This window comes from Chaetomium tenue (assembly GCF_020726465.1).
Source record: "Chaetomium tenue strain MPI-SDFR-AT-0079 chromosome Unknown F5144scaffold_7, whole genome shotgun sequence".
In the NCBI taxonomy this organism is placed as follows: domain Eukaryota; kingdom Fungi; phylum Ascomycota; class Sordariomycetes; order Sordariales; family Chaetomiaceae; genus Chaetomium; species Chaetomium tenue.
In genome coordinates, this window is record NW_027117335.1 from 162,549 (window position 1) to 187,182 (window position 24,634).

Here is a 24,634-nt window from a genome sequence, read left to right on the forward strand (position 1 = left end):
CCCCCGACAACCCCTCTCAGAAACCGAGAAGAAACCCCGAGTAAACCGGCGGAAAGGAGGGTAAGGTGATATGTGGAACGTAAGGATAATAGTAAGAAAATGAAACGCCCTTTCCATAACGCCTGTGTCCCCCGCCCCCCGTCCCCATCCCCGTCCCCGCCGCTTGAAATTGTTTCATAAACATCCATGATAAGGCTTTTTCCCACCCGCCCACCTTCCGAAGAAGTTTTCCCTCCCCGCCGCCCGAGAACCCGTTTTCCTACCCCAGGCATACGATGCCTACCCGTCTTTCTGTTCGACCCGTCCTTCGTCCCGCCGACCTTGGTGTAGGAAAGAAAAGCGACGATGCCTCCCGATCTCTGTGGATTATTCGGACATGGGATCCCAGTTATTGTGGGCCATAGCCGAGCGCGACTGGCCGCGTAGCGGTAGGATTGGGGAGCTGTCGTGTGTCGTGCTATTAGTGTTGCTGTTATATAGAGACCACCGGCGGTGGCGTTCCCGGTGGAGCGTTTCAGAGTCCGAGCTGGCCGACGGTTGGCTCCATGGCATTCTCGGCCAAATTTATCAGCAGTTGGGCGAGACAGCGTTTGGTAGCCGCGTCATCGCGCAGAACAGCTGAGAAGGTTTGGTCGCGGAGTGGTTGGGGGAGGCATTGTCGGAGGGCTTCACGCGCACGGGCGTTGTCGCTAAGCCTACAGAGAGCGGATGTCAGTCTCGTGCAAAAAGTGGTAGAGTGGAATGGGCGGGGTCACCTGAGAAAGCACCTAACCACATGCTTCAACAGCCTGGCGGTCTGCTGCTCTACCAACTGAGCAACCATGTTGCTGAGGACCGTACCCACGGCATAAAACCGCTCATAGGTGGCGCAAATGTAGTTAAGGCCGTTGTCGTCGAGCAGGATTTTCTGGACGATGAAGATGGCCACCGTCTTGCTGAGCTCGGAGCCCGTCTCCATGATCCGGAGGCATAGAGGGATAATCTCGGTGGTCAAGAGGAAGTTGATGACCTCGGACGAGTCGTTCTTAACCAGCGCGCCGATCACGCCAAGCGAGGTCAACCGGAGATACTCGAATGGCCGCGACTTGGATGTCGTGTTGAGAAAGGGGTAGAGATACAAGGGGATGTGTGCTGTTCTTGTCAGCAACCTGAGGCCGGGATCGATTTGGTTTCGGGCCCGTACCAGTCAAGAAGAGAGTGCGCGTCTCGTTGTGGGATGCGACGCATTGGAGGAGGGCGAGCGCATTGCAAACTCTGTTAGAGGCAGCCGCGGTGAGCTGCGACGGGCTCAGGAGGTTGTAAACGCTGATTATTTCTTGCAACAACGACGTCATGACACCTACATCGCCATGTTAGCCAACACAGGACGCGCTACAGCCGAGGGTCGCAGGCGAAACCCGGGTATGCCGTACCGAATGAGTGCCACAGAATCAAGGCCAGCTCGGGAACCTGCTCTCGTTTCTTGCTAAGCTCCAAGAGCGCGCCCTCGCGCGTGTTCTCGTTCAGCAGGTCGGCAATGTACTGCAGCGTCCGACGGTTGTCTTCGGAGACAGACGACTCGAGGGTGCTCTCCTGGGCATGGGCCTGAGCCAAGACACCAGCGGAGTTGTGGGCGCTGGCGATGCGGTTATAATGCTGCTGCTGGGCGACATTGGCGGCGGCGGCGGCAGCCTGGGCGTGGTGTTGATGCGACGTCTGCTGGTGCATCCAGGCCGAGTCGGCCTGGGGGTATTGGTGGTGGCCGTAGACGTGTGGATTGGGCATCATCTTGGCTGTAGGCGGCGGTGGGGGGCTGGCGTCGGTTGGAATATATAAGGGCGATCGCAGCGCAAGGGGGCACGGGCGTGAGGAGAAATGTTGGGGGAGCTGGGGTGTCGAAGAGTTCGGGTGTTGGAACCGTCAGGAAGGAGGAGTGAGAACGTCCGAGTGCACTGGTGGCTATTTATCGCGCCAGAAGAGATAATGCGGCAGGGTCGGGCTGCAAGTCATGAGAGATAAATGATGATGTCAATGCGGGCGATTCAACAAGCGGCCCTTTTTCCTCGCGCGGTGTGTGTGCCTTCACGTGTATTGTTGTTGACCGAGTCAGGTGGGGGAAATGGTGGGAAGTCTGGATGGTGGATGACCGGCAAGAGGAGGCACAGAGCCGCAGCCGAATGTTTGACGGCGGTTCTTGGCGGTCGTGCACAGGCCAACCGTGGGGGTTAAGGTTTCTCGGCTTATTTCAGCCCAACACGCCCCGAGAACCCCGAGGGTTGAGTCGAGGTGAGCCAAGAAAAAAAGATTTACACAGTAATCATTGTGAGCGAGGCATTACAGCAACAAGACCGCAGAATGCAGAGAAGTCCCCGTCAGCGCCAGGAAGAGCGTTACCTAGTATTTCAACATAAGGATACATCTTTTAATATTTTCTTTTCAAATTAAAAAAAATGTTGGTGGTAGATTATCATCGAGTGATGAGCCCGACTTGGGGCCGATTTGGGTGTGATTTTACAAGTGTAAACCTTTTTTTTGACACTGATTTTACCTATCCAACTCGGCGCCCAGGGTCGATATCACAAACGTAACCCCGCCCCCTAGGTACCTAAGCGACCACTACCCCAAAAACCACAACCACCACCAGCACCACTCAACCACCACCATGGCCAACCACCGCAAGACCTACTTCTTCCCCCCAACCTGGGACTACCACCCCGCCGGCCCCCTCCAGCTCGGCAACCTAATCACCTCCCCCTCGCACCCCGCGGACGCCCTCAACGGCCCCTCCAGCCCGCACCCCGCCACATCCACCCTCTCCCCGCCCACCACGCAAACCAACACCACCTGGTCGACCACGGACCTCACCCGCGGGCGCTACGGCCTCTGGACCCAATTCCTGTCCTCCCTCCTGGGGCTGGGCCTCGACCTCGCCACCACCCACTCCGCCGCCACCCTGCAGACCTTCCGCTTCGCCCACACCGAGACCCGCGCCTTCATTCCCAGCCCCCAGTTCGTACAAGCCGTGCTCACCGCCTCGCCCGCCGCGCTGGATTTCCTCCGGCGCAGCCGTTTTCGTAAGCATTTGTACATGGTTACGGCGGTCAAGGTGGTGCGCGGGGCGAGCGTCCGGACGGAGCGGGTGAGGGCGCGCGGGGTGGAGGTTGGCGTGGAGGTGGATGGGGCGGTGGTGGGTGGGGTGCCGGTGAGTTTGGGCCCGGAGGTGAGGGTGGAGGGGGAGCGTGGGGAGGAGGGGGCGTTTGAGGGGTGGTCGGACTTTGTGTTCGCGTTTGGGTTGAGGAAGATTGTGGTGCGGCGCGGGACGGGGGAGGTGGTGGGGCAGGCTGAGTATACGAAGGGTGCGTTGTATGATGGTGATGCTGGGGGTGAGAAGGGGGAGGTGTTGTTTGAGGTTGATGAGGGGGCTTGTGAGGAGGTGTGGGTGGATGGAGAGGGTGGTATGGCTGTGGTTGAAGGTGATGAGGAGATAGTGTGTGTTAATCCCCAGCAGTAGGGTGGCTTTGGATGAAGTGGATTTAGACGAAGGGCTATTGCTAGGTACAAAACGTCCGATTCACCTCTTCCACGGTCTCCCTTCGAGAATGCTGGTCATTAAAAGCCGCCTCTCCTCGGATGGCCTCCCAACGAAGTCGCTGAGTGATAACACGTTATACCCGGCCCTTTCGTTCGATACGTGAAGGAGCCAGCTCTTCATTCTATCGTATTCCTTGAAACCCTCCGCCTTATCTAGCGGCAAGTTCTGGCATGCGAACAAGAGCAAGACTGCCGCCATCCCCGCCGCAATCGGCGTCGCGAAGGATGTCCCCGATTTGCGCTTGGTCCAGGGGTACGACGAGAGATGCCGCGGCCAAGCAGACTCCACACCCTCACCCAAGGTTAAAAAGTTGACATCACGACTCCCTGCAGAGGGGCTCGTCCTGGAATAATTCCCTTTCCCATCACCGGAGTAGATGCAAAACACGTTGCTAAGTCGCGCGGGAAATGCCGGAGCCGGGTCGACGCCTCCGGTGTTCGAGGCGGCGGCGAACATCAAGACCTTCGCAGCGTGGGCTCGAAGAAGGGCGGCTCGTAGCTCAACACATCCGTCCTCTCTTTCGTCGAGGACGCCGAAAGACATGGAAATGATGTCTACCTGCCACACGGTCACGGCATGGTCGACGGCTTTGGCGATTTGGTGAAGGGAGAGAGGATTCTTGTTGTCGGCAATCTGGGCGACGTATACATCGCAGTCAGGTGCGACGTCTAACAAGAGGCCGATCACATGGGTACCATGGCCGCACGGGTCGCTTCCAGCTGCGCTGTTGGCGGGTAACCAGCTTTTCACATCTTTGATTTGCTCCACGTTGGCCTGGATGGATGGATGACCCACATCGAGGCCGGTATCTAGGACTGCCACTTTGATACGAGGCATATCGGGAGTAATTTGAATGAGGTTGTCGTAGATACTTCGATGGTGGTTGATGAAGCTGTCGGCGTGCGCGGCGCTACAACAAGAGTAAAGTCCACAGTTAGTAGCTCCGATGGAGTCAAAGGGCAGGCAGGGCTGGGCTCTGAGCTCCCCGGTTAATATTTTCCACTTACACATCGGGGAGCACATTGTCAGGCGTATAGTCGTCAAACAGACCAGTGGACTTTGGCAATGGTATCCAAGGGCGCCGGGTACGTGGAATTGGTATGGGGTTGACGGCCTCCACCGAGACACGTTTAGTCCACGCACCAGGTGACGTATGAGCGGGTGATCCTGGTGGCGGATGTTCTAGAGTGCGAGCTTGATTGGATAGAGCGGTATCCCAGGAGCTTCTAGTGGCCCTGGCGTTGGACTTCCTCCGTGTGAACGGCTCAGGCGACTCAGACCGCTGGCGTTTCCGCTGGTATCGTGGGATGGATTCAACAAGACCGTCTTCCAGTTTGCAAACAAGCTCTCTGTAAATCTCTTTTCGTATCGTAAGCTCAGCAGACTTGCTGTCAGCGCCGCTTAACCGCAACGCCTTTGAAATCTGGCTGTGAACCATGAGGCAGCCCCGTATGGCTTGTACGTAACTATCGTCGCGTTCCTCCTCAAGCATATCGACCATCTCGCAAAGAGCTGCCCAAGTAGCTCGGTTGGTCGCGCCGTAATGGCGAGTGACTTCAAGGTCAATGATTTTACCGAATTCTATCTCCAAAAGGAGCTTCGCAAATGACAGCAGGGCGGGATGGCCAACGCGAAAGATGTGTGATTCGTCTGTTGCCGAAGAGCCAGAATCAAACGAGAGGTAGAGCGTCTCGCTCCCGGAAGATTTGCTCGGAGCACCGAGAAAGTAGATGCGTTTGGAGCTCAAATCGCTATCGAAAAAATCCATAAGACAGTAGCCGAGCCGCACTGCCAGAGCTCGTTTCTCCTGTGGCTTGTACCTTATTGCGGGGGACCCGCTTGCCAGTGTATCGAGGCTGAGCTGCTCAAAGGCTCCATTGGAGATGAGTTTTTCGAGGGTCTCGTCGGGTGGCGCCGGCGACCCTCTCTGCGACGTGGTCCAGGCGCCAAATAGGCCATATTGCTCGATGAGAACGACAAGGCCCTTGCCTTGACCGGTGTTCACGCTGATATCGGCGCATATATCCTGGATGGCGGCTATGGAAGCATCCCACCGGCTAGAATGCACGTATGCGTCAGTGAACGGCTCTCGAAGGGGGGAGAAGGAGTGCGAACGTACGATTGGATCGAACCACAGTGCACCTCTAACCACCCGCACCGGTCCGGGCATGTTGACAACATTAGATCTAGCTCGGATGGCACGGTTCCATTCCCCGGGTCTTCTGAAAGTTTCAGGATGATTTCATGATTCCGCCCGCACTTGAGATGGTCAAAGAGGGCTCCCAAGGTTGAGGTGGCCCGATCGCGCATCTCCAAGTCCTTCCAGCTCCTTTTTCTTTGCCTCTCGGCTCTCTTTGCTGGACGGTTTCTCGACTCCCGGTCCCGGGTGGGGAGTGAGAGGACCCGGGTGAGGAAGTCGTTGTGTTCGGTGACCTGTTTTAAGGCGCGGCTCAACTCATAATCATCATCTGGGGGTTTGAATAACGAAGGATTCGAACTGCTCGCGAGATCGTATGTTTCTTTCGAAGCCTGTAGGAGCTCAACCAATTCGCGAAGGCACGGGTAGTCGAGGCCACTGCTCGTTGCGAAGCGAGGGTCGACAAGCCCATTCAGGAGATGGCACAATTCTTTTAGTCTCGTGCCGCATTCTTCAAACTCGGAATCTGAAAGCGCGCGAGAGACAGCATTGAGCAAAAAGACACGTCGGAGCTCAAACTCGAGAAGACCTTGTAAAAGATTGTCACTGGGTCCACCAGAGAGACAATCTGGGACGGCACTGTCTGCAACGGAGGTTGGAACGAAACGAGATTTTCTTTGGCCGACGAGCTTCCCCAAGACCTGAAGAAGTCGCCATTCTCCGCATTCAATAATATAGCGCATAACCACTGCACAGGTCCAGTCGAGCGTAGATTCTGGTGCAGCTGTTCTCCGATCTTGAGGGTTGTCGGGACTCGGGAAGGCCGAGACGATACCAAGCGCCAATTGCAAATTGATGAGCAAATGAGGGGAAGTTGCACTAGATTCTTAGAAATGCAGACACCCGCCGCGAGGCTGCAAGGCGTACATCCTGCAGGATGCTTCAATTTGCCAAGCTTTTTCGCCTGGCAAGAACTCGGGCCGTCGCGTGCCGTGGCACCCCGAGAAGCACATGAGGATGAAGCAAGGAACCGAACTGCCCGCCATCTCCGCTTTCCCGGACTAACCAACCCAACATATCGCAACCCCGAGTCCCAACGGATATTGAGGGTCTCGTATTGTCTTTTTATTTAGGTAGGGACAAGCGTGACATGGCCACTGAACTCCCGCGGCGCCCACGACTGGACCCTGCGCCTTCTCCGAATTCTGTGGTCGTACCTGAGGGGATAGCCCCAACAAGCCGACAGGATGAAAACATGGACAAAATGGACATATGGGAGGAGAATAGCGACCTTCTGTATGACCTAGCTTGCGAAAGTGAAGCTCTTTTCGATGCCCGCATCGCAGAGTTTAGGAGCCAGCAGTCCCGTGTCGCCGAGCTGCTCATTGAATACCAACAGCGTTTCGCGATATGGGCCGCTCACCTGGGAGTTTTTGCTCGACCGAGTCAGTCTTTGGATAAACGGCTTGAAAACTACCCCGACATAGTCGACCTCACCGCGCGCCTCCTGGACATCCTCCGTCGCAGCCTTACCCAACGTGAGTAATTGACGCTGACCTTTTTCCGCAATCCATAATGCAATATTATTGGGGACTAATGCTGTATGTAAAGTATCGACACCTATGCAGTCCACGACTGAGGGAAACTCAGAAGACAGGGGTGATGCCAGCGACGACCGGCGCACCCAGGATGCCGCGTTGGCCGCCCTGGAGGCGACACTTTCCCGGCTGAACAGACTCGGGGTCACAATTCGTCAAACATCCCGCGAAAACATGGTTATTAAAACTCAGAAGTTCGCGAGCGGCCTGGACCTCAAGGGCTTCACCGATGCCTCTCGATGTCTAGTGCACCTCCTTTACCCAAGCACTCACCACTCGTTGAGCGAGTACCTCGCCAAAACCATGACCAACAGGTTTGTCACCATGCTGTACCTGGGCCACAGGGGAGGAAAACTACAGTCACGCCGATACACCAAGTCACCCCTGATGCCCACAATTGGTGAAGGTGAAGAGCTCACCATGAAACCGAGTCCACTTGATCAAACCCCGCAGGCAGAAATTGGAAATGAGAACAAACAGACCTCGCCAGGAGACCGGAAAATCCCCTACGTGGAATCACAGTCTGACCTTTCCACTATCAACAGCAAGCAGTTGCGACTGGCGCTGCGTAGGTCCGGCTACCTCAGCGCCCCCACTGAACGGCGAAAAGGGACTTCTTCGATTCAAGTGAGCCAAGGCAACTACCCACCCGCACCATTCCAGAAAGATTCAAACATTGCAGCTTGTGAGTGGTGTGGTCGGCCTATGGACAAGAGGGAAATCACGGAAAGCGAGTGGAGGTCTGTTCTACCCACCATATCTGTTCCTCCCTCTGGCCCCAACGACTGACGGCGTAACTATCCAGACGGCACACTGACGACGACCTCAAACCTTACCCCTGCATCTCGGACGAATGCCCCGACGGACATCCAGTCTATGCGAGTTTCGGACCATGGCTCAGCCACATGGAGAGCCACAGCAAACGATGGCACCAGAGGGTGTATCTAATCCCCGGCTGGGTGTGCCCGGTCTGCGAAGACAGCCATGACGTTTACAAAAGCCCAGAAGCACTCCATCTTCACCTCGCCGAGGCTCACCACAATATGTTTGACGCCAATAGGCTCCAAGCCGTTGCCCGCCAGAGCAAAATCGAACGTCCGAGGGCGTGGAATGAGTGCCCTTTATGCTGCTTCACCGTCGAGGAGGTTCCCGCCGGGCCCGGGACGGGGCAGAAACGCCAAAAGAAGCAACTTCACCAGGAAAACGATAAGAGGTCAAAGACCTTTTCTGAAATGCGGGATTCAACTCCATCCAGGGAAATCGAGTACCGTTCAGACAGCTCGGACGACTCTCTTATTACGGAAAAGCACCTGACCTCAGACGACGCGGAAATGATGGCGCGACACATCGCCGGACATTTGCAAACTCTCATGCTCCTCACCATACGCCTTGCCTCCTTGCCAAATGAAGAAGCTGACGGCAGCGAACAAGACGCCAACCGCGATTCAGTCGACCCCGGCGACAACACCGACGGGCTTGAGGCCGGCGATCCCGATGAAACATTTGACATAAGCGCCCCTGAAGACCTCGAGATGACGGACGCGGACCAGGGGTTTGATGAAGCTATAATCTCAGATGATCACTTCTCAATCCCCGATGCCGATGTAGATTTTAGCAACATCGGTGTGCAGCGACAATGTGACCGCTTTCCGGCAGAGGAGGACGGGTTCCTACAACAGCTGATCCGATCTGGTGCATATCAAGCACACCTGGATGGCAGTCCAGGGCCAAATGATGGGATCCCAGACGCTGTACGCCCGCGTATTATCACCGTCAGTCCTTATAGCCCAGAAGCTTGGGAACCAGAGCCATCTTCCTCCACCCGCAAGGCCAACAGCTCGGAGCCCCATCTTCCCTGTCCGGTCCGACTTGGTCGCCCGGATCGGTATTCCAACATCAAACATGGGTGTAAGCCAGGCACGACGTATAAAGGCCTATCGAAACTCATGTAAGAGACCTGGCGTTACCATCATACCCTGGGAATTTACTAACAATATCGTTGGGGCAGCGAACATATCAATCGCGTCCACTCTGAAAAGTATCTGTGTGTGATTTGCCTCGAGGATAAACGCGGGGTAACCAAGGAATTGCACGCGCAGAAATGCGTACCGACGACGAAGGAAAGAGACACATACCCTACCTTTCTTTCTAACAAGGTGATATCCGAGGTGAAAAATTGGAAGCACACTATGCCCAAGGCCAGCCCTGCACCCGAGGGCAAGAAGAAGGGTTTGGTGGTCCGCTGTTGGAAATACCTTTTTGGGATCATTTACCCGGGAGAGCCAATACCTGACATAGGAGAGCCAATACCTGACATGGGAGAGCCAATACCTGACCCTGAGGCGAAGCCACTGGTGGGCCCCAACGCCGATGTCCGGATTGACAATATCATTCTCCCAGAGGATTTATACAGGGTTTGCCCGACCAACACTCACTTCTCCCCTGACTTCACGTCTCGCGATCCGGATTGCGAGCGGGAACGCCCCATGATAAACGTCGTGTTGCCGACGCCACCCCTTCTACCCAACCAACAGGACGTGGATATTCCACCTCTGTTACAGCTCACCGATGAAGCTCAAGGGCGTGTGTGATTTCATTCCTCGCTGCGTTACAAAGGTCCTTACAAGGTGGTGTTCAGGGAGCTCGAGGTCGTCAAGGAGCTCGAGGCCAAGGAGCTCGAGGCCAAGGAGCTCAGGGCCAAACTATACGCACTCATACAGCAACGCCATGAAAGAATGACGTCCGCGGAGAGTGCGTGGATGAGGAAACAGCAAGAGGAGAAAGATGAACTTTCCGATGGGATAAATGCGCCCAGAATCTCCCCAACCGCGGACACGATGGCTAATAACTCTCCCTCGAGAGCTACATAAAGCGGGAACACAACTTCCACGCAAAGTGAGTCGGTCAAATAGATTGGCATCATGCCACCGGCTAACTCGTCTTATAGCTAGGGGCAATTAGGCCACCACACCCGGGTTACCTGGGGTTTCAAGAAGTACAAACGAGGCAGCTTTCCAGAAACGCCACTTTTGAATGCACAGGCTCCCGCGAGGGTAGTTCTCGCTGTGGTACTAGATCTGCCAATGGCGCTGGTTCTGACGGAGATGCCGTGTCTAATGACCCGTGGCCCCAGCCTGCTGCAGCTGGCCGAGAGCTGCTGGGTCGGGATGTCGTTCCCAAGGTGCTGTAGTAGATCAACAGAGGTCGGTGACAGCAGAGGTATCTGGCGGCATACCTGGTGAGGCAGGATTGGACGAAGGCTCGGCTTTTGACAAGCATGGCGAGGGCAAGGTCTATGAACCTCTGACGATCCTGTTGAATGGTGAGAGCCTCGATGCAGGCGTGACCAAAGAGCTCGAAAACGAAAGAAGCTGGGGAGTTCCAGGACCAGGTTTAGGCTCAGCCCCCGAGCCCTAGAAACAGAAGTGCGCGGGTAAATGTTGCATACGGGACTATGCAGGAAGCAATCTATGATGGTATTAACAACCCTCAACTCCACCAACCCCTCCCACGCGCGCCACAACCTTGCTCATCATATCCTGACCCCGAGAAGACTGTTTCCATGAGTAGATACAGTATTAATAAACGAAAGGATGGGTGGCCTTGGGGAGATCTAAGGCCGATAAGGAACATTACTTGTTCAAAGTAATAAGTATAGCGTCTTGAGACTAAGTTAAAGGGCCTGCCTACTTACGAACACCCAGCCTACTAAGCTAACCGCTTAGTCTGCTCAGTCACTGAGCCTACTGGGCTAACCCGTAGCTTGGTATACGCGCACTTGTGGCCCTCCGCCTCCACCGTTGTACATCCGGCACAGTAGCCCGTGAGAGTTTAGGTACCTAAGTAGGAAAAGGGGTGTTACTAAGCCTATTACATTCAGACTCTAGCTATTGGATTTCCAACAACCTTAACCCATATAGCCAGTGCGACTGAAGAGGACCACTTGCACGCTTGGTTGCCTATGGATCACGACCTGGGCCAAAATCAACACAGCCTAAGGTTAAATTTCGTACGTTTGGTCAGCCATCCCTGCCCATGATCGAAAACTACAAAACAAGGACAAACAAAAAATGTCAAAAGAATATTTTCAAACCTCACCCATCCCGTCTTAAAAGTACATTAACCATAACGACAAAACCAAATTGCTCAAGCTGAGCCGGACTGAAGAAAAAAAAACCTAACCAAAAACAGAAAAAATGCCAGGTCTTCCGTTTTGAGACGCCCGCCTCCCAGTGCTCGACTCAGAGCCGACTACCCCGTTTCACCAACCCAGGATATCTATGCCTTGTCTATGCCGTCCCATTACCTTTCCGTTTTTTTTTTAGTCTATCACAAGAGAACAAAGAAAATGATTGCGACACCACCAAGCCCCAGTGCCGTGATGACACCCGGAGGTGCATCTTTCACACCCCCTCCAGTGTTTATGATGGGCATCGTTTTGGCGCTGGGGTCGGGGGTCGGAGTCGACGTCTCGTTCTTGGAGCATGGGCAGGGGATGGGGTAGAGGACTGTCAGTTTGGTGAGAGTCTCCATGGGGCCACCAGGGCCGGTTGGCGTGCCTGATGTGATGGGCCCGGTCGAGCCCTCCCCACCACCGCCGCCAGCGCCGCCGCCGCCGCCGCCGCAGATGTCGCAGGGGCTGTTACCCGGCGCCGGCGTTGGGGTTGGTGCACTTCCGGTCTGGGAGCCATCACCCCCCGAGCCTCCACCGGAGCCTCCGCCGTTAGAATCACCACTGTCACCGCCATAACCGCCGTCGTCACCACCGCCGCCGCAGGCCTTGCAGGGACTCTGGCCTGGGGTCGGGGTTGGGCCACCGGTGTCGCCAGTCTGGGAACTCTCACCGCCGGATCCACCACCACCCCCAGAACCGCCACCAGGGACCGGAGTAGCTGTGCTACCGGCTCCCCCGGTTTGGGAGCTGTCACCTCCAGAACCGCCACCTCCGGAACCGCCACCAGGTACCGGAGTAGCTGTACTACCGGATCCACCACCACCTCCAGAACCGCCACCAGGTACAGGAGTAGCTGTGCTACCGGCTCCTCCAGTTTGAGAGCCGCCGCTGCCGCCGCCTCCGCCGCCGGAGCCGTCATTGTCTCCGCTAACACTCCCATCCCCGCCACCACCATCCCCTCCCCCGTCGGAACCATCGCCGCCCTCACCTCCACCGCCACCACCCTGCGACCCCCCAGGGACCGGAGTCGCCGTCTGGCCGGCACTCTCAACAGGCGTCCCGCTCCCACCTCCTGCACTCCCACCTCCCCCTCCAGCGCCGCCAGGACTAGGGGTAGCGGTACTCCCCCCGGCCCCGCCCCCTCCACCACCCCCAGCACCACCACCCCCACTCCCACCACCACCACCACCATCCTCCGGCAGGGTCGTACCCACCGGCACACCCGCCTGATCAACCGTCACCGTCGCCGTAACCGTCGCCCCACCTCCTCCACCACCAACATCACACCCCTCCGACGGCACCATGACCGTCGACAGGAACGTAATCGTCGACGTGAACATGCTCCCTGCGTCCTCCGAGATGGTCACCGTCACCTCTTCGATGATGGTCGTCACCGCCTTCCACAGCGTGTTGTTCTTGCCCCCGCCGCCGCCTGCGCCGGGGGTGTTGGCGGCGTCGGGCGGGAGGGTGGTGGTTAGTAGGATGGGGTTGCCGTTCGCGTCGGTGGTCGTGATGACCGTGGGCGTGCCGGCGGCTGCCCCTGGGGTGCTTGTGCCGGGTGTGCCTGCGCTGCCGCCGCCGCCGCCGGGCAGGCCGGAGGTGGCGATTACGGGGTCGCCGTTGGTTTCGGCGGCGCCGCCGCCGCCACCGCCGCTGCCGCCGTCTGAGTCTGAGCCTGGGCCTCCCGCGACGGGAGTGGAAGTGATTAGGATGGGGTTGCCGTTTGCGTCGGTGGTGGTTATTACTGTAGGGGTTCCGCCGCCCGCGCTGCCGCCAGCGCCCACGGCGGTGGTCATGATAACGGGGTTGCCGTTCGCGTCGGTCGTGTAGATGGTTTGCATGGACCCTCCACCGCCGCCGCCGCCGCCATTTCCGTTGCCTCCGGACTGGCCTGAACCGCTGTCGCCGCCGCCGCCGCCGCCGGACCCGCCTGGGACGGCGGTGCTGGGTGGCGGGGTCGAGGTTATTAGTACGGGGTTGCCGTTGGCGTCAGTGGTGGTTATTACTGTGGGCGTTCCGCCGCCAGCACCATCACCGGCGCCGGGCGTGCCCGCTCCCGGGGTGCTAGGGAGGGTGGAGGTTAGGAGGATGGGGTTGCCATTAGCGTCGGTGGTGGTAATAGTGGTTACCACAGCACCACCCGCGGTCCCGTTACTGCCGGCGGTGCCATTTCCGGGGAGCGGAGTCGGTAGCGGAGTTGGGGTCGCGCCTGCCCCGCCTCCCATGCCCCCGTCTACCCCGTTGTTGGTGCCGTTGATCACGACCCACGTGGTGGCCTGCAGTTTTGTGATGGCTGCACTGTCTAGGAAGTCCTCAAAGTTAAAGTTCTGCCGCTTGGTCTCGTCCATCTGCATGCTGCTGAAGGCTAGCGAGAACTTTTCCTCGATGATCAGCGGGTGCGGCTGGATGTAGAGGAGCGTGACCAGCATTACTGGCTGGTTTGTGCTCTGGCCCGACATCTGGAAAGGCACTAGCGGGTTGATGTCGGAGATCATGACGGGGTTGTCGGGCGATCTCGGTTGTAGGCCTGACTGGATGTAGGAGATATAGAGTTTGGACGATGCCATGATGTCGAGGGGGTCGAGCGAGGTGAGATTGATGGATAATTGCATGCCCAACGCGATGTATGTGCGGTTCGCTTCCGCTTGGGGGTATATGATGATGGGCTCTGAGGATAGGTCTAGTGCTAACGTTAGCGTGGGTTTTCCCCCTCTGCTTGGTGTTTGACATACCTTCCCAAGTACATTGGGCACCAGGGGTGTCAATGGTTGAAGCGCCCATCTTCAACATCATGTTGTTGGCCGCGCTGTACTTGCCGGCGCCAGACTGGGTACCTGAGCCTGCGCCCGAGCCGGACTCGGAACCCGAGCCCATCAGCGACTTCTTACTCCAGAAGCCTGCCTCAACATGGCCAGACAAGAGAGAAGTGGCAAGGAGAGCCGTCAACGGCGAGGGCAAGAGAAAAAAGCCACGCATCGTAAAGATGCGTGGTGTATAGAAGAAAAGAGAAAAGGAACAAAGGGTGTTCGGGAGTTGTAAGCCAGACTTTGGTCTGGAGACATCAAGTGTCTGTCAGTCACGTTTGAAGAGCAGCGCAATGGACTTGCATCTAGAGATCAATGCTCATCCTTGAGATAGAACTCGTTCTTGAATGGGGTAGAGATGAACACGAAAGTCTTCTAGACGGTAGATGGAGGGCCATGCCCTGCCTTAAACGAGCCCGGGCAACCATAGTTGGCCCCCTCTCACTTCCTGACCCCACGCAATCGCATGAGACGAGGGTCGATTCTGAAGCCATTTGACCCGGCTCGCGGCCCCTTCAGAACTGTGCGTGTATGAGTCCATATGAAGACCCGGGAAGACGGCAGAGGTATTGGGGGTTTCACCGAGCTGAGCTGGTGGGCCAACGTCCGGGCCCCGGACCGGAGTTAGAAGCCACAGTCGGCCGGGACGCAGCCCACCTCTTGCTCAGGTTGCCGGGATCGGAGAGAACTTCTGATGGGAGAGCTCATATTCAAGGGAGAAGTGTAATTTTCGATTCGCTTCCATCCAAGAGCGGCACAGATGCGGTCGCATCAGTGAGATAACCGAGAGTTTGGGCTCAGCAATGGGCCAACAGCAGCATGGGAGACAGGTTGACTGCGCCGTGCGGCACTTGGTACATGCACATTCCGAAGGCGAAGTAGGGGGAAGCTGGGCTCAACTTGGCCCAAGGCAGGCCGTTTCGAATAATCTAGGCATCGCAAGCCTCGATTATTCAGTCTTGGTCTTGGAGGCGCTCCTCATCCAGGCACGGCGATGACGACTGTTCAGAGTTTGGGGTCGAGGACTAACGCGCCCGTGAATCTGTAGAATTGAAGAAATCGAATTGTTGTTAACTGACGCATCTAGAATCTAGGCGTGAAGCCGTCACGGCGGGGAAAACCAATGAACGCCACATGGTGAGGCGAGGAAACCAATCGTGATGGAGAATGTTGGTGTTGTGGGAGGAAGGATCAGGCGAGGATGGATGGATGCGCTAAGTTTGGGTTACCTGGGGTCAGGAGCTGAAGGCCTAGACCGACCGCTGAAGGGTTCGGGAAGGGTGGGGATTCGATAGGCGGTCTCTCTTCCATCTGACAATCGTTCATGCACACCGGCTTCCAGCGGATGTTTTCTTCTCCCAATCAAAACAAAATACCGCATTATCGGAACTGTCCTACAGCCGGTGTCGACGCTGTGCAACACGGTCGCCAAAGGTAGTTGGTGTGCATGCAGACGTGAGAAACGGGAACTTCCCGGGTTTGGAGCTGAGTGTCTGAGTGTTTGGGTTCAATCCCCGTCGGGTCTTGAGGGTCTCATCGAATTCGGGTGTTGGCCAGGGTCATGGCCTTGGCAGCCGCGGGGTCCAGGATCATCTCCCGAGCCCCCCTCGGGGTCCTCAAGGTCGCAACGGAGATAGCACCAGGAATGGCAGTCAACGGCAGACTTTGAACACCAGTTTCGGTCGAGATGTGCACTTCGAATCCTTCCCCCTCTTTGTTTGCAAATCGACTCCTCTCCGGGAACAATCGGAAACAATTAACCACGCGGAAGGCGCGTCTAGGCGAGCTGGGCAAGCCAGTCAGCCGACAAAGAAACTGGCTTGACTGGGAAGCTACGGGGGAGCAGGTGGGCACGCCCCCAACGCCTTCAGGCATCCAGATCCAGTCCGCCCTGGTCTTCCGTTCACCTGCGCCGCTTGTTTGGCAGTTTCAAGATGCATCCCACCCAGTCAGAGCGAGCCTCGAGCGAGCACGCCAGCAGTTAAGCTTGTTTCCGTGCCATCGCATGAGCATGGGCAACCCCAGAAATACCCTAGCTGCGCCATCACGTGTGAATTGCATCCACTGAGCCACGCACTGCAGCACCAGACCGATAAGGTACCTTTTACCGGCCGTTTGAGGAGCGAACCCGAAGGCCTAGATTGGCTACGATTGTCGCCTAGGAATGTGCGCAATGCAGTGAGAAGCATCCGGAAGCTTGGATAACCCCCCAACCTCGCCCTCCCAGATCCTCACCGTGGTTGTTGCCAAGCTGCCATGAGCCACAGCCCTTAGCCCTTCTTAAAAGGCCCTCTCTCACCCTTTCTTTGTGGTCGGATCTGTGGCCTGGTCTGACCGTCGACTTGTCCTTCCTCATTTAGACCATCACGCTCGCGCGCACGTCAACTCTCATTCAGCCTTCTCAGACATCCTAACTAGGTATTGTAGTACAAGTACATACATAGGTACCGAACCAACTCGATGGCTGGCGGCGGTGCGACCAATTCCACGGGGCCGCCTCCCCAGGCCGGCGTCCTCGAGGGTATTAATCCAATCGCATATAATCCGTCAAACCCTATTACCCTGTTCATCATCCAGGTAAGTAACCCGATTGGCGGCCTTGTCAGACCTGAGATGTTTCTGGACCCTTGAACCCATCAATCGGTGCCGGATAGCCGTTGTGTTTCGTTTCGAGGCCAAGAATGTAACCCGGTCTCGGCCCCGGCCCGGCCTGGCTGGCTGGCTACCACGTTTCGGGGACCCAATACGCTAACAATAGCACCAACAACATGGATAGGCTATCATCGTCATCATTTTTTGCCAGCTGCTGCATTGTGAGCTCCTTCCCTCACTCGGAACTTGGAGATGTTCGGGCTTTGGCTGACTGGCGGTGACAGACCCCCTCCGGCTGCTGAACCAGCCCCGCGTCATCGCCGAGGTCCTCGGCGGCATCCTGCTGGGGCCCTCGGTGATGATGAGGATACCGGGCTTTAAAGATAGTATGTATCTGGCGGAGTGGTTGGTGTTGATGCCGTGGCCGCTGACCCATCACAGCCATCTTCCCCACTGATTCTATGCCCGTCTTTCGGAATGTGGCCGAAGTGGGCTTGCTGGTCTTCCTCTTCTTGGTCGCCCTCGAGGTGAGCAACCCGGCTTCCGCGCGGTTGCGGCTTGGGCCTGACTATCAATAGGTCGACATGCGTTTGTTCACCCAGAACTGGAAGGCTGCCCTTAGTGTTGGCCTGGCCGGCATGGTTCTGCCCTTTGGCCTTGGCTTCGCCATCGCTTACGGTATCTATCACCAGTTCCACGCCGGCATTGTCGAGCATCCCATCAGTTTTGGAGTCTTTGGTTTGTTCATTGGCACCGCACTCGCCATTACCGCTTTCCCCGTCCTTTGTCGCATTCTCAGTGAGCTGAACCTGCTGCGCTGCAACGTTGGTGTCACCGTTCTGGCCGCCGGTATTGGCAACGACGTGACCGGCTGGATCCTCCTCGCCCTCTGTGTCGCCCTGGTGAACAACAGCAATGGCCTGGCTGCCCTCTGGGCCTTACTCTGCTGCATCGGCTGGACCCTACTCTTGTTCTTCGTCGTCCGACCGCCTTTCATCTGGATCTTGAGGCGGACCGGCAGTCTGCAAAATGGCCCTACCCAGGGCATGGTCGCCTTGACCATGCTCATGGTGCTTGCTTCGGCTTGGTTTACTGGTGGGTCCGCTCCCCATCTGATATTATCCGCTGTTTCTGGTTCTGATTCTCCAGGCATTATTGGTGTCCATCCCATCTTCGGCGCCTTCTTGATCGGCTTGATCTGCCCCCACGACGGCGGTTTTGCCATCAAGTTGACCGAGAAGATCGAGGATTTGATCTCGGTCCTGTTCCTGCCCCTGTATTTTGCGCTCTCTGGCCTCAATACCAACTTGGGTCTTCTGAACGACGGTATCACTTGGGCCTATGTTATCGGCATCATCGCATGCGCCTTCGTCGGTAAGATTGCGGGTGGCACCCTGGCTGCCCGTGCCAGTAAATTGCTTTGGCGGGAAAGCTTTACCATCGGTTGCTTGATGAGCTGCAAGGGTCTTGTCGAGCTGATTGTCCTGGTATGTCCGTTGTATCCATGGGGTGGGGGGGCGTTTCGCTAACACCATCAGAACATCGGTCTTCAAGCGGGCATCCTTTCAGAGACCACTTTCAGCATGTTTGTCGTCATGGCTTTGGTCACAACCGTCGCCACCACGCCTCTTACCAAGGCGTTGTATCCTCCGTGGTACCAGAAGAAGGTCGAAAGGTGGCGGCGAGGAGAGATTGACTGGGACGGAAATCCCACCGACCCCTCCGAAGCCGATCAACCTCAGCAGAAGTCCGCCAATTCGCAGGTTCGCCGCCTCATGGTGCACCTCCGCCTCGACAGTCTTCCGAGCCTGTTTACGTTTATCACTTTACTCAGCCCTGAAAGCGTGCCAGCGTCGGCCCACCCAGACACTCCCGAAGACTCGTCACAAAGCAAGGAGGTGCAAATTAGAAAGAGGCCGCTGGAGGTTCATGGCCTGCGCGTCATCGAACTCACCGACCGTACCTCGTCCGTCATGCACTTGACCGAGGGCGATGATTCCTATTCTCTCCGCGACCCTGTGGTCAACGCCTTTAAGACCTTTTCTCAGCTCCATGACGTTGCCGTCTCGGGCCGGGTCGCCGTCGTTCCTGCAGACTCGTACGCTGAGACGATCATGTCTCAGGCATCCGACGTATCTTCCGACTTCGCCCTCATCCCCTGGGGCGAATACGGCAGCACATCTGAGGACGTGTCCCTTCCCATCGCCATGAGCGGAAGCGAGCGGTTCCGTTCGACCTCCCACTTCGAGTTTATCAGCCAGACCCTGCAACAAGCCGCTCACACCTGCAACACGGGCATCTTCATCGACAACGGCTTCGGCGGCATCACCAAGCCTGTGGACCGGCCCGATATGACCCGCACCAAGAGTGCCATGTCCATCCGCAGCTACCGGCCCGAGTTTGCCACTTTCCCCGTGGCTAATAAATCCCACCATATCTTCCTCCCCTTCCTCGGCGGGCCCGACGATCATGTCGCCCTCCGAATGGTCCTGCAACTCGCCAAGAACCAACAAGTCACCGCCTCCATCGTGCGCATTACCTGGCCGGCCACCAACACCAACGCTGAACCCACCACCTCCCACAACACCTCCACCTCCGCATCCACCTCCTCTCCTAAATCTACCGCCACCGCCCTCCAAGACGCCGCCGCCCGCCAGACCCAGCAAGACGCAACCTTCTTTGCCACCATGCAAGCCTCCCTTCCATCGGATCTATCCCCGCGCGTCGTCTTCAGCGAAGTCGAGCTCTCTACTGCTGCCCCTGTGTCGGCGCTCCCCGAGCTTGTGGTCCTCGCCCAAAAGACGGTCGGTCAGCGCCCCAAGAACGCCGGCGACGTCGTCGTCGTGGGCCGCCGGAATACCCGTTTCGGAGACGCGCTTGCTGCTACTGCTTCTTCTTCTGCTGCGGATGGGCAGGATGTTGGTGGTGGTGCTGGAGGGAGTGCTGGCGGTGGTGGAAGTAGTGCGGACCTGCGGAAAACGATCGGCGCCGTGGCCGAGCAGCTGGTTACGGTGGGCATCAAGGCTAGTATCTTGGTTGTGCAGGCCGGTGGGAAGGGGCTGGAGGCTGTCTATGCTTAGCGGTTGGCAATCCTGTGTTGCGACGGTATAAACTCTTTCTGGGCGTTTGTTTGGGTTACTCTGTTTTGGCTGTTTTGGGTGCTTTATCTTTGGGTAGGTGGCTGGTGTTGGCGCGGCGGGCTCGTTTGGAAAGGGTCGTGGCGACACGACATATCACGACAGTTACGCTTCCCATTTGGTATAAGAATATTTCTCTTCATCATGAGTAGAATATAACCTTGAGTACATCCTCAGAAGGAAGCCCATATAACAGAAATGTGACGGCAAAGAAAGAAGAAGATCAGTTTTACCCCCAACGCCCGCTATCCATCCAAAAAAAAGCCAACCCATTGCCAACATCTTCTCTCCACCCTCCCACACCCCCCCTCCTTTCAAGATGGCGCCTCACCAAGATGGCGCCTCACCACGCCGGCGCCCCCCCGCACACCGCACCAGGATCCCCCCCACCCATCATCAGCTCCATCCCTTTCCTCATCCCCAACTCCCCGTTCACCATGGCCTTCACCCCCGGCCTCTTGGCCCGCTGGCCCACAAACCCAATCTTCTTATCCACCTCGTCAAACTGGCCCGGCCCCGCCTCCCCCTTCTTCACCATCCACCGCCTCGTCCCCAGCGCCGCGTCCAGCTCCTCCACGGGCGGCAGCTTCATGTACACCATGCCGTCGGTGCCGCGCTCCTCGACCTCGAACGTCGCGATGGATAGGTCGGCGTCGTTGAGGCAGGCGCCGGTGGTGAGGCTGTAGTTCTTTTTGTGTTGGGGGGAGGAGATGTAGGGGGTGGAGGAGGGGGTGGTGGTGTTTTCTTCTTCGCCGATGATGGAGTCGGAGAGGATGAAGGCCCGCTTGTAGGGGCACATCTGCTGCGTTGCGTAGTAGCGGCCCTTGAAGCGCCACACGGCGAGCTGAGTGTCGCCGCGCTTGATGGTCGCGCTGATGCCGTTGGGCAGGGTGTCGGCGCCGCGGAAGTAGGACGCTTCGAGGACGGGCTGCCAGACGGTGGTGGACCAGCTGTTGCGGAGGGAGGCGAAGTCGTCGGTCGCGGGCTGCTTGGTCCACATGACGGGGCGGGTTTGGAGGCGGTCGGTTTCGAGTTCCATGTTTTCGAGGGTTTCGGAGGTGTTGGCGAACTGGCGGAATTTGGCAGCGATGGAGGGCGTGTTGATGGCTTCGGCCCACTCGTCGAAGTAGCTGTCGACGAGCTCTTGCATTTGGGCTTCGAGCGAGGCGTTGATTCCGAGTGAGTCCTCGAGGACGACTTTTTTGAGGTAGGCGATGCCGCCGGGGAGGGCTTCCAACCAGCGGGCGGTGCGCTGGAGCTTGTCGGCTGTGCGGATGTAGAACATGAGGTAGCGGTCGAGGATGGGGATGACCTCGGTTGGTGGCACGTCTTTGGCAAGAAGCTCGGAGTGTCTGGGTTTGGCGCCGCCGTTGCCGGCTACGAAGATGTTGAAGCCTTTCTCTGTGGCGATCAGGCCGAAGCTGGGGGATGTTTGTTAGTATGAATGATGGGTTGAAAATGGGCACGGGGACTTACTCCTTGTTCTGAGCTTCCGCACACTCCCGCACGCAACCACTGACGCCACCCTTGATTTTGTGCGGCGCGCGGATGCTCTTGTACCGCTCCTCCAAGCGAACTGCCATACCCACACTGTCGCCGACGCCGTATCGGCACCAAGTCGTCCCCACACAACTCTTGACTGTCCGCAGCGCCTTGGCATAGGCGTGGCCGCTCTCCATGCCAGCGTCGACAAGCTTCTTCCAAATGTCGAGTAGGTCCTGCTTCTTGGCACCGAACATGTCGATGCGCTGACCGCCGGTGATCTTGGTGTACAGGTTGTACTCTTTAGCTACTTGAGCAATGGCAAGGAGTTTGTCTGGCGTGATCTCGCCGCCCGCCATCCTGGGCACGACACTGTATGTGCCGTTTCGTTGGATGTTGCCCAAAAATTGATCATTGGTCTCCTGCAGACCGTGCTGCGTCTTTCCCATAACGTGCTTGTTCCACAAACTGGCGAAGATACTGCCTAGGGTAGGCTTGCAGACTTCACAGCCGAGACTGTTGGGGTCAGTGCCTGCCTCTTTCATGACTTCTGGCAGCGACTTGAGGCGCTTGACCATGATGATGTTGTACAGGTCGGCGCGGCTGTGGTTGAAATGAGGGCACAGGCTATTCTTGACCTCATTGCCCATGTCCTTCATGGTCTTGTTGAAAATAGCAGTCACCAAAGGGACGCAACCTCCGCAACCGGTACCGGCCTTGGTGCAAGACTTGACGTCGCCGACGGACTTGCAGGTACCGTCCTTGACCACCTTGACCACGTCGCCCTTGGTGACGTTGTGGCAGCTGCAGATTTGGGTGTCGTCGTCAAGGTCGTCGCCGTCATCACCCTCGCTCTTGGCACCGAGGATGAGCTCCGCTGGTGGGATATCGAGCTCCTTCTGGTTCTTAACCAAGGGCACCAGCTTGACGTAGTCTTTGGTGTCACCAATCATCATGCCGCCGAGCAGGTACTTTCCGTCCATGGTGAAAATGTACTTTTTGTACACATTCTGGAAGGGGTCCTTGTACGTCAGGGCCTTGACGAGGCTTGAAGGCGCGGCGGCCTCCTTGGTGCCGTTGGAACCATGGCCGTTGGCACCATTCACCCCGTTGGTCTTCTTTGCTTTCGCTGGCAGATACTTGGGGCCCTCAATGTCCGCAAAGTAGTCACCAAAACTGGCCACCTCGACACCCAACAACTTTAACTTGGTGCTAAGGTCCGGCCGCTTGTACAGCCTCGGCTGGTGGAGCGCTGCTTGTGTGAGGTTGAAGGATAAAATATCCGCCATTTCCACGCCAGGGGCAATCAGACCGAACACCTGCCCCTCCCAGCTTGCGCACTCGCCAATGGCGTAAATATTCGGATCGCTGGTCCTGAGGTTGTTGTCGACCATGATCCCGCCACGGGCCGCGCAGTTGAGCCCTGCTTGCCGCGCCAACTCGTCCCGTGGCCGGACACCGATGGCAAAGCATATCGTGGAGCAAGCAAAGGAATCGCCGTCTTCAAAGCTGACTCCTGTGACGTTACGCTGCTCGTCGACTTGTATCCCGGCAACGGCCTTGTTAAGCAAAACGTCGACGCCGAGGCCGCGGACCTGGTCAGCTACCATGGCACCGGCGACGGAGTCTAACTGGCGGCTGAGAACCCAACCACCACGCTCGATGACCTTGACTTTGTTGTAACATTGTAGATCCATCAGAGCCTTGGCTGCTTCGAGACCCAGCAGGCCGCCGCCGACGACAGCACCAACGGCGCCGTTCTGATTTGCGGAGAAAGCAATGAGCTTCTCAAGGTCATCAACGGTGCGGTAGACGAAGACACCCGTGGCATCGTGGTTGGGGATGGCGCGCGGGAGGATGGCGTCGGAGCCGGTGGCGAGAACGAGGATGTCGTATTGTATTTCTTTGCCGTCGGCGCAGGTAATGGTTTTTCGGAAGGAGTCAATTTTAGTGACTGTGGTGTTGACGTGGTAGTTCAGGGCCCCGTCCATAATGCTTTCGTACTGTGACAAATTGGTTAGCCTCGGGATTAGCCAACTTTGAGTGAAGTGATGGTTACCCATTCTAGTGGGTTGAGGTACAACTTCTCGACCTTGCGGTGCTCGAAGAATGTTGTCAAGCCCACACGGTTGTAGGCCACATGCTTCTCCTCGCCGACCACTGTGATGTCATATTCCCGAGCCCTTGCGTCAAGCTTCAGGAGTTTCTCTCTGTCCAAGAATTAGCAAGATATAAAAGTCGACCTCACTTGTTTTTACGTACATGAAGCTGATGCCGACCATACCCAGGCCGACAACAACGACTCGTTTGCGCGTTCCCACCGCCATGCTGGGCGTGGTTTGGTGTAACGTATGGGGCACCCCCGGGGAGGGTTAGAGACGAAGAGAGCAGAACAGAGTGAAATATCAACAACAAAAATTGTAATAGTCTAACTTGCTCAATGAGGACTTGTCTAGGGATGGTAAGATGAGAAATTGAAAGTCGAAAGGAAGAAAGAAAAGAAAGACTGGGTGGTAACCTTTCTATCTAAAATCAGGCCACAACAAGCGGCTGGCCAAAAACATCGGACACACCCGGGATCTGACGACAGGCGCCAGTATCTTCTTCCGAGAAACCATCAACACTGCCAACATGAGCCTCAACCATCAGAATCCACGGAGTACAATCCCCACAGCCAACGGAGAACTGCATCTCCGGTTCTGTTCTGAGATATCTCGGGAGTCGGGAAGGCGTGGCCATCATGTCAGGATCTTAGCGGGAAAAAAGTCAGACGGAGTACACAGTAGAGAGCGGATGGAGCAGGACGCGGGATGTTGGCGGCTTTGCATCTCCACGGGGAATTCGCACGGGGAGTCTTGCCCTGATAGCGGGCACTGATGTAGGGAATGCGAAGGTTCGAGGACCGCGCATCGACTCTGAAAAGTGGAAATCCAGGGAGCAGCCATCTTACAATGGCAATCCAACGGCAAGGGCGATGAGGTTGGTCAAGATAGCAGATAGTCCACAGATAAGTGTGCCAGCCAATCAGGTGTTGCAGAATCCGTCGTTGCTTCCTCATTCGATCCCGCGGAGATAGACCGGGCCAGACCTTATCTTCCCTCGCGTGGTGTGTTTCTGAAAATCTCTCCAGTGCCCCCTA

The 24,634-nt window shown here is 56.9% G+C and overlaps 9 protein-coding genes across 9 annotated transcripts; 5 read left to right on the plus strand and 4 right to left on the minus strand.

Annotated features, from left to right (window-relative positions):
* Window positions 1–156: 156 nt before the first annotated feature.
* On the minus strand, window positions 157–2,122 carry F5144DRAFT_585057 (cell differentiation family, Rcd1-like-domain-containing protein). The gene is made up of 4 exons (XM_066789671.1): window positions 1,413–2,122; window positions 1,184–1,339; window positions 756–1,131; window positions 157–695 (listed from the first exon to the last, which is right to left on the minus strand). Exons 1-4 carry the CDS (start codon window positions 1,765–1,767, stop codon window positions 515–517), a joined length of 1,068 nt encoding a protein of 355 aa, XP_066638524.1. The 5' UTR covers window positions 1,768–2,122; the 3' UTR covers window positions 157–514.
* Window positions 2,123–2,495: 373 nt separating this feature from the next.
* On the plus strand, window positions 2,496–3,534 carry F5144DRAFT_633257 (uncharacterized protein). The gene has a single exon (XM_066792533.1). The coding sequence runs from the start codon at window positions 2,642–2,644 to the stop codon at window positions 3,488–3,490; it is 849 nt and encodes a 282-aa protein (XP_066638525.1). The 5' UTR covers window positions 2,496–2,641; the 3' UTR covers window positions 3,491–3,534.
* Window positions 3,535–3,719: 185 nt separating this feature from the next.
* On the minus strand, window positions 3,720–5,741 carry F5144DRAFT_551473 (peptidase S8/S53 domain-containing protein; the record flags this gene model as incomplete). Its single annotated transcript, XM_066787694.1, has 4 exons — window positions 3,720–3,853; window positions 3,940–4,481; window positions 4,579–5,597; window positions 5,691–5,741. The coding sequence occupies 4 exons, from the start codon at window positions 5,739–5,741 to the stop codon at window positions 3,720–3,722; spliced, it is 1,746 nt and encodes a 581-aa protein (XP_066638526.1).
* A 1,231-nt stretch (window positions 5,742–6,972) lies between these two features.
* On the plus strand, window positions 6,973–9,258 carry F5144DRAFT_606479 (uncharacterized protein; the record flags this gene model as incomplete). The annotated part of the gene is made up of 3 exons (XM_066791494.1): window positions 6,973–7,246; window positions 7,320–8,046; window positions 8,112–9,258. The coding sequence occupies 3 exons, from the start codon at window positions 6,973–6,975 to the stop codon at window positions 9,256–9,258; spliced, it is 2,148 nt and encodes a 715-aa protein (XP_066638527.1).
* Window positions 9,259–9,277: 19 nt separating this feature from the next.
* Window positions 9,278–10,004, plus strand: F5144DRAFT_378859 (uncharacterized protein). Its single transcript, XM_066784579.1, has one exon. It carries the CDS (start codon window positions 9,496–9,498, stop codon window positions 9,895–9,897), a length of 402 nt encoding a protein of 133 aa, XP_066638528.1. The 5' UTR covers window positions 9,278–9,495; the 3' UTR covers window positions 9,898–10,004.
* On the plus strand, window positions 10,005–10,654 carry F5144DRAFT_378840 (uncharacterized protein). The gene is made up of 2 exons (XM_066784578.1): window positions 10,005–10,201; window positions 10,258–10,654. The coding sequence occupies exons 1-2, from the start codon at window positions 10,112–10,114 to the stop codon at window positions 10,546–10,548; spliced, it is 381 nt and encodes a 126-aa protein (XP_066638529.1). The 5' UTR covers window positions 10,005–10,111; the 3' UTR covers window positions 10,549–10,654.
* A 492-nt stretch (window positions 10,655–11,146) lies between these two features.
* Window positions 11,147–14,635, minus strand: F5144DRAFT_659652 (uncharacterized protein). The gene is made up of 2 exons (XM_066793241.1): window positions 14,213–14,635; window positions 11,147–14,160 (listed from the first exon to the last, which is right to left on the minus strand). Exons 1-2 carry the CDS (start codon window positions 14,454–14,456, stop codon window positions 11,636–11,638), a joined length of 2,769 nt encoding a protein of 922 aa, XP_066638530.1. The 5' UTR covers window positions 14,457–14,635; the 3' UTR covers window positions 11,147–11,635.
* Window positions 14,636–17,337: 2,702 nt separating this feature from the next.
* F5144DRAFT_499157 (Sodium/hydrogen exchanger family-domain-containing protein) lies at window positions 17,338–19,956 on the plus strand (the record flags this gene model as incomplete). The annotated part of the gene is made up of 3 exons (XM_066786313.1): window positions 17,338–17,403; window positions 17,455–18,363; window positions 18,415–19,956. 3 exons carry the CDS (start codon window positions 17,338–17,340, stop codon window positions 19,954–19,956), a joined length of 2,517 nt encoding a protein of 838 aa, XP_066638531.1.
* A 400-nt stretch (window positions 19,957–20,356) lies between these two features.
* On the minus strand, window positions 20,357–23,822 carry F5144DRAFT_499226 (uncharacterized protein; the record flags this gene model as incomplete). Its single annotated transcript, XM_066786316.1, has 4 exons — window positions 20,357–21,434; window positions 21,490–23,498; window positions 23,555–23,705; window positions 23,758–23,822. The coding sequence occupies 4 exons, from the start codon at window positions 23,820–23,822 to the stop codon at window positions 20,357–20,359; spliced, it is 3,303 nt and encodes a 1,100-aa protein (XP_066638532.1).
* Window positions 23,823–24,634: the final 812 nt, after the last annotated feature.

Bases quoted from the DNA above. Each gene is read 5' to 3' on its own strand.
- F5144DRAFT_378859 (XM_066784579.1), top strand. From the start codon at position 9,496: ATGCCCAAGGCCAGCCCTGCACCCGAGGGCAAGAAGAAGGGTTTGGTG.
- F5144DRAFT_659652 (XM_066793241.1), bottom strand. From the start codon at position 14,456: ATGCGTGGCTTTTTTCTCTTGCCCTCGCCGTTGACGGCTCTCCTTGCC. The intron at 14,161-14,212 runs GTATGTCAAACA...CGTTAGCACTAG, and splicing joins TGCCCAATGTACTTGGGAAG to ACCTATCCTCAGAGCCCATC.
- F5144DRAFT_633257 (XM_066792533.1), top strand. From the start codon at position 2,642: ATGGCCAACCACCGCAAGACCTACTTCTTCCCCCCAACCTGGGACTAC.
- F5144DRAFT_585057 (XM_066789671.1), bottom strand. From the start codon at position 1,767: ATGATGCCCAATCCACACGTCTACGGCCACCACCAATACCCCCAGGCC. The intron at 1,132-1,183 runs GTACGGGCCCGA...TGACAAGAACAG, and splicing joins GCGCACTCTCTTCTTGACTG to CACACATCCCCTTGTATCTC. The intron at 696-755 runs GTGACCCCGCCC...CGCTCTCTGTAG, and splicing joins GTGGTTAGGTGCTTTCTCAG to GCTTAGCGACAACGCCCGTG.
- F5144DRAFT_378840 (XM_066784578.1), top strand. From the start codon at position 10,112: ATGCGCCCAGAATCTCCCCAACCGCGGACACGATGGCTAATAACTCTC. The intron at 10,202-10,257 runs GTGAGTCGGTCA...TCTTATAGCTAG, and splicing joins GAACACAACTTCCACGCAAA to GGGCAATTAGGCCACCACAC.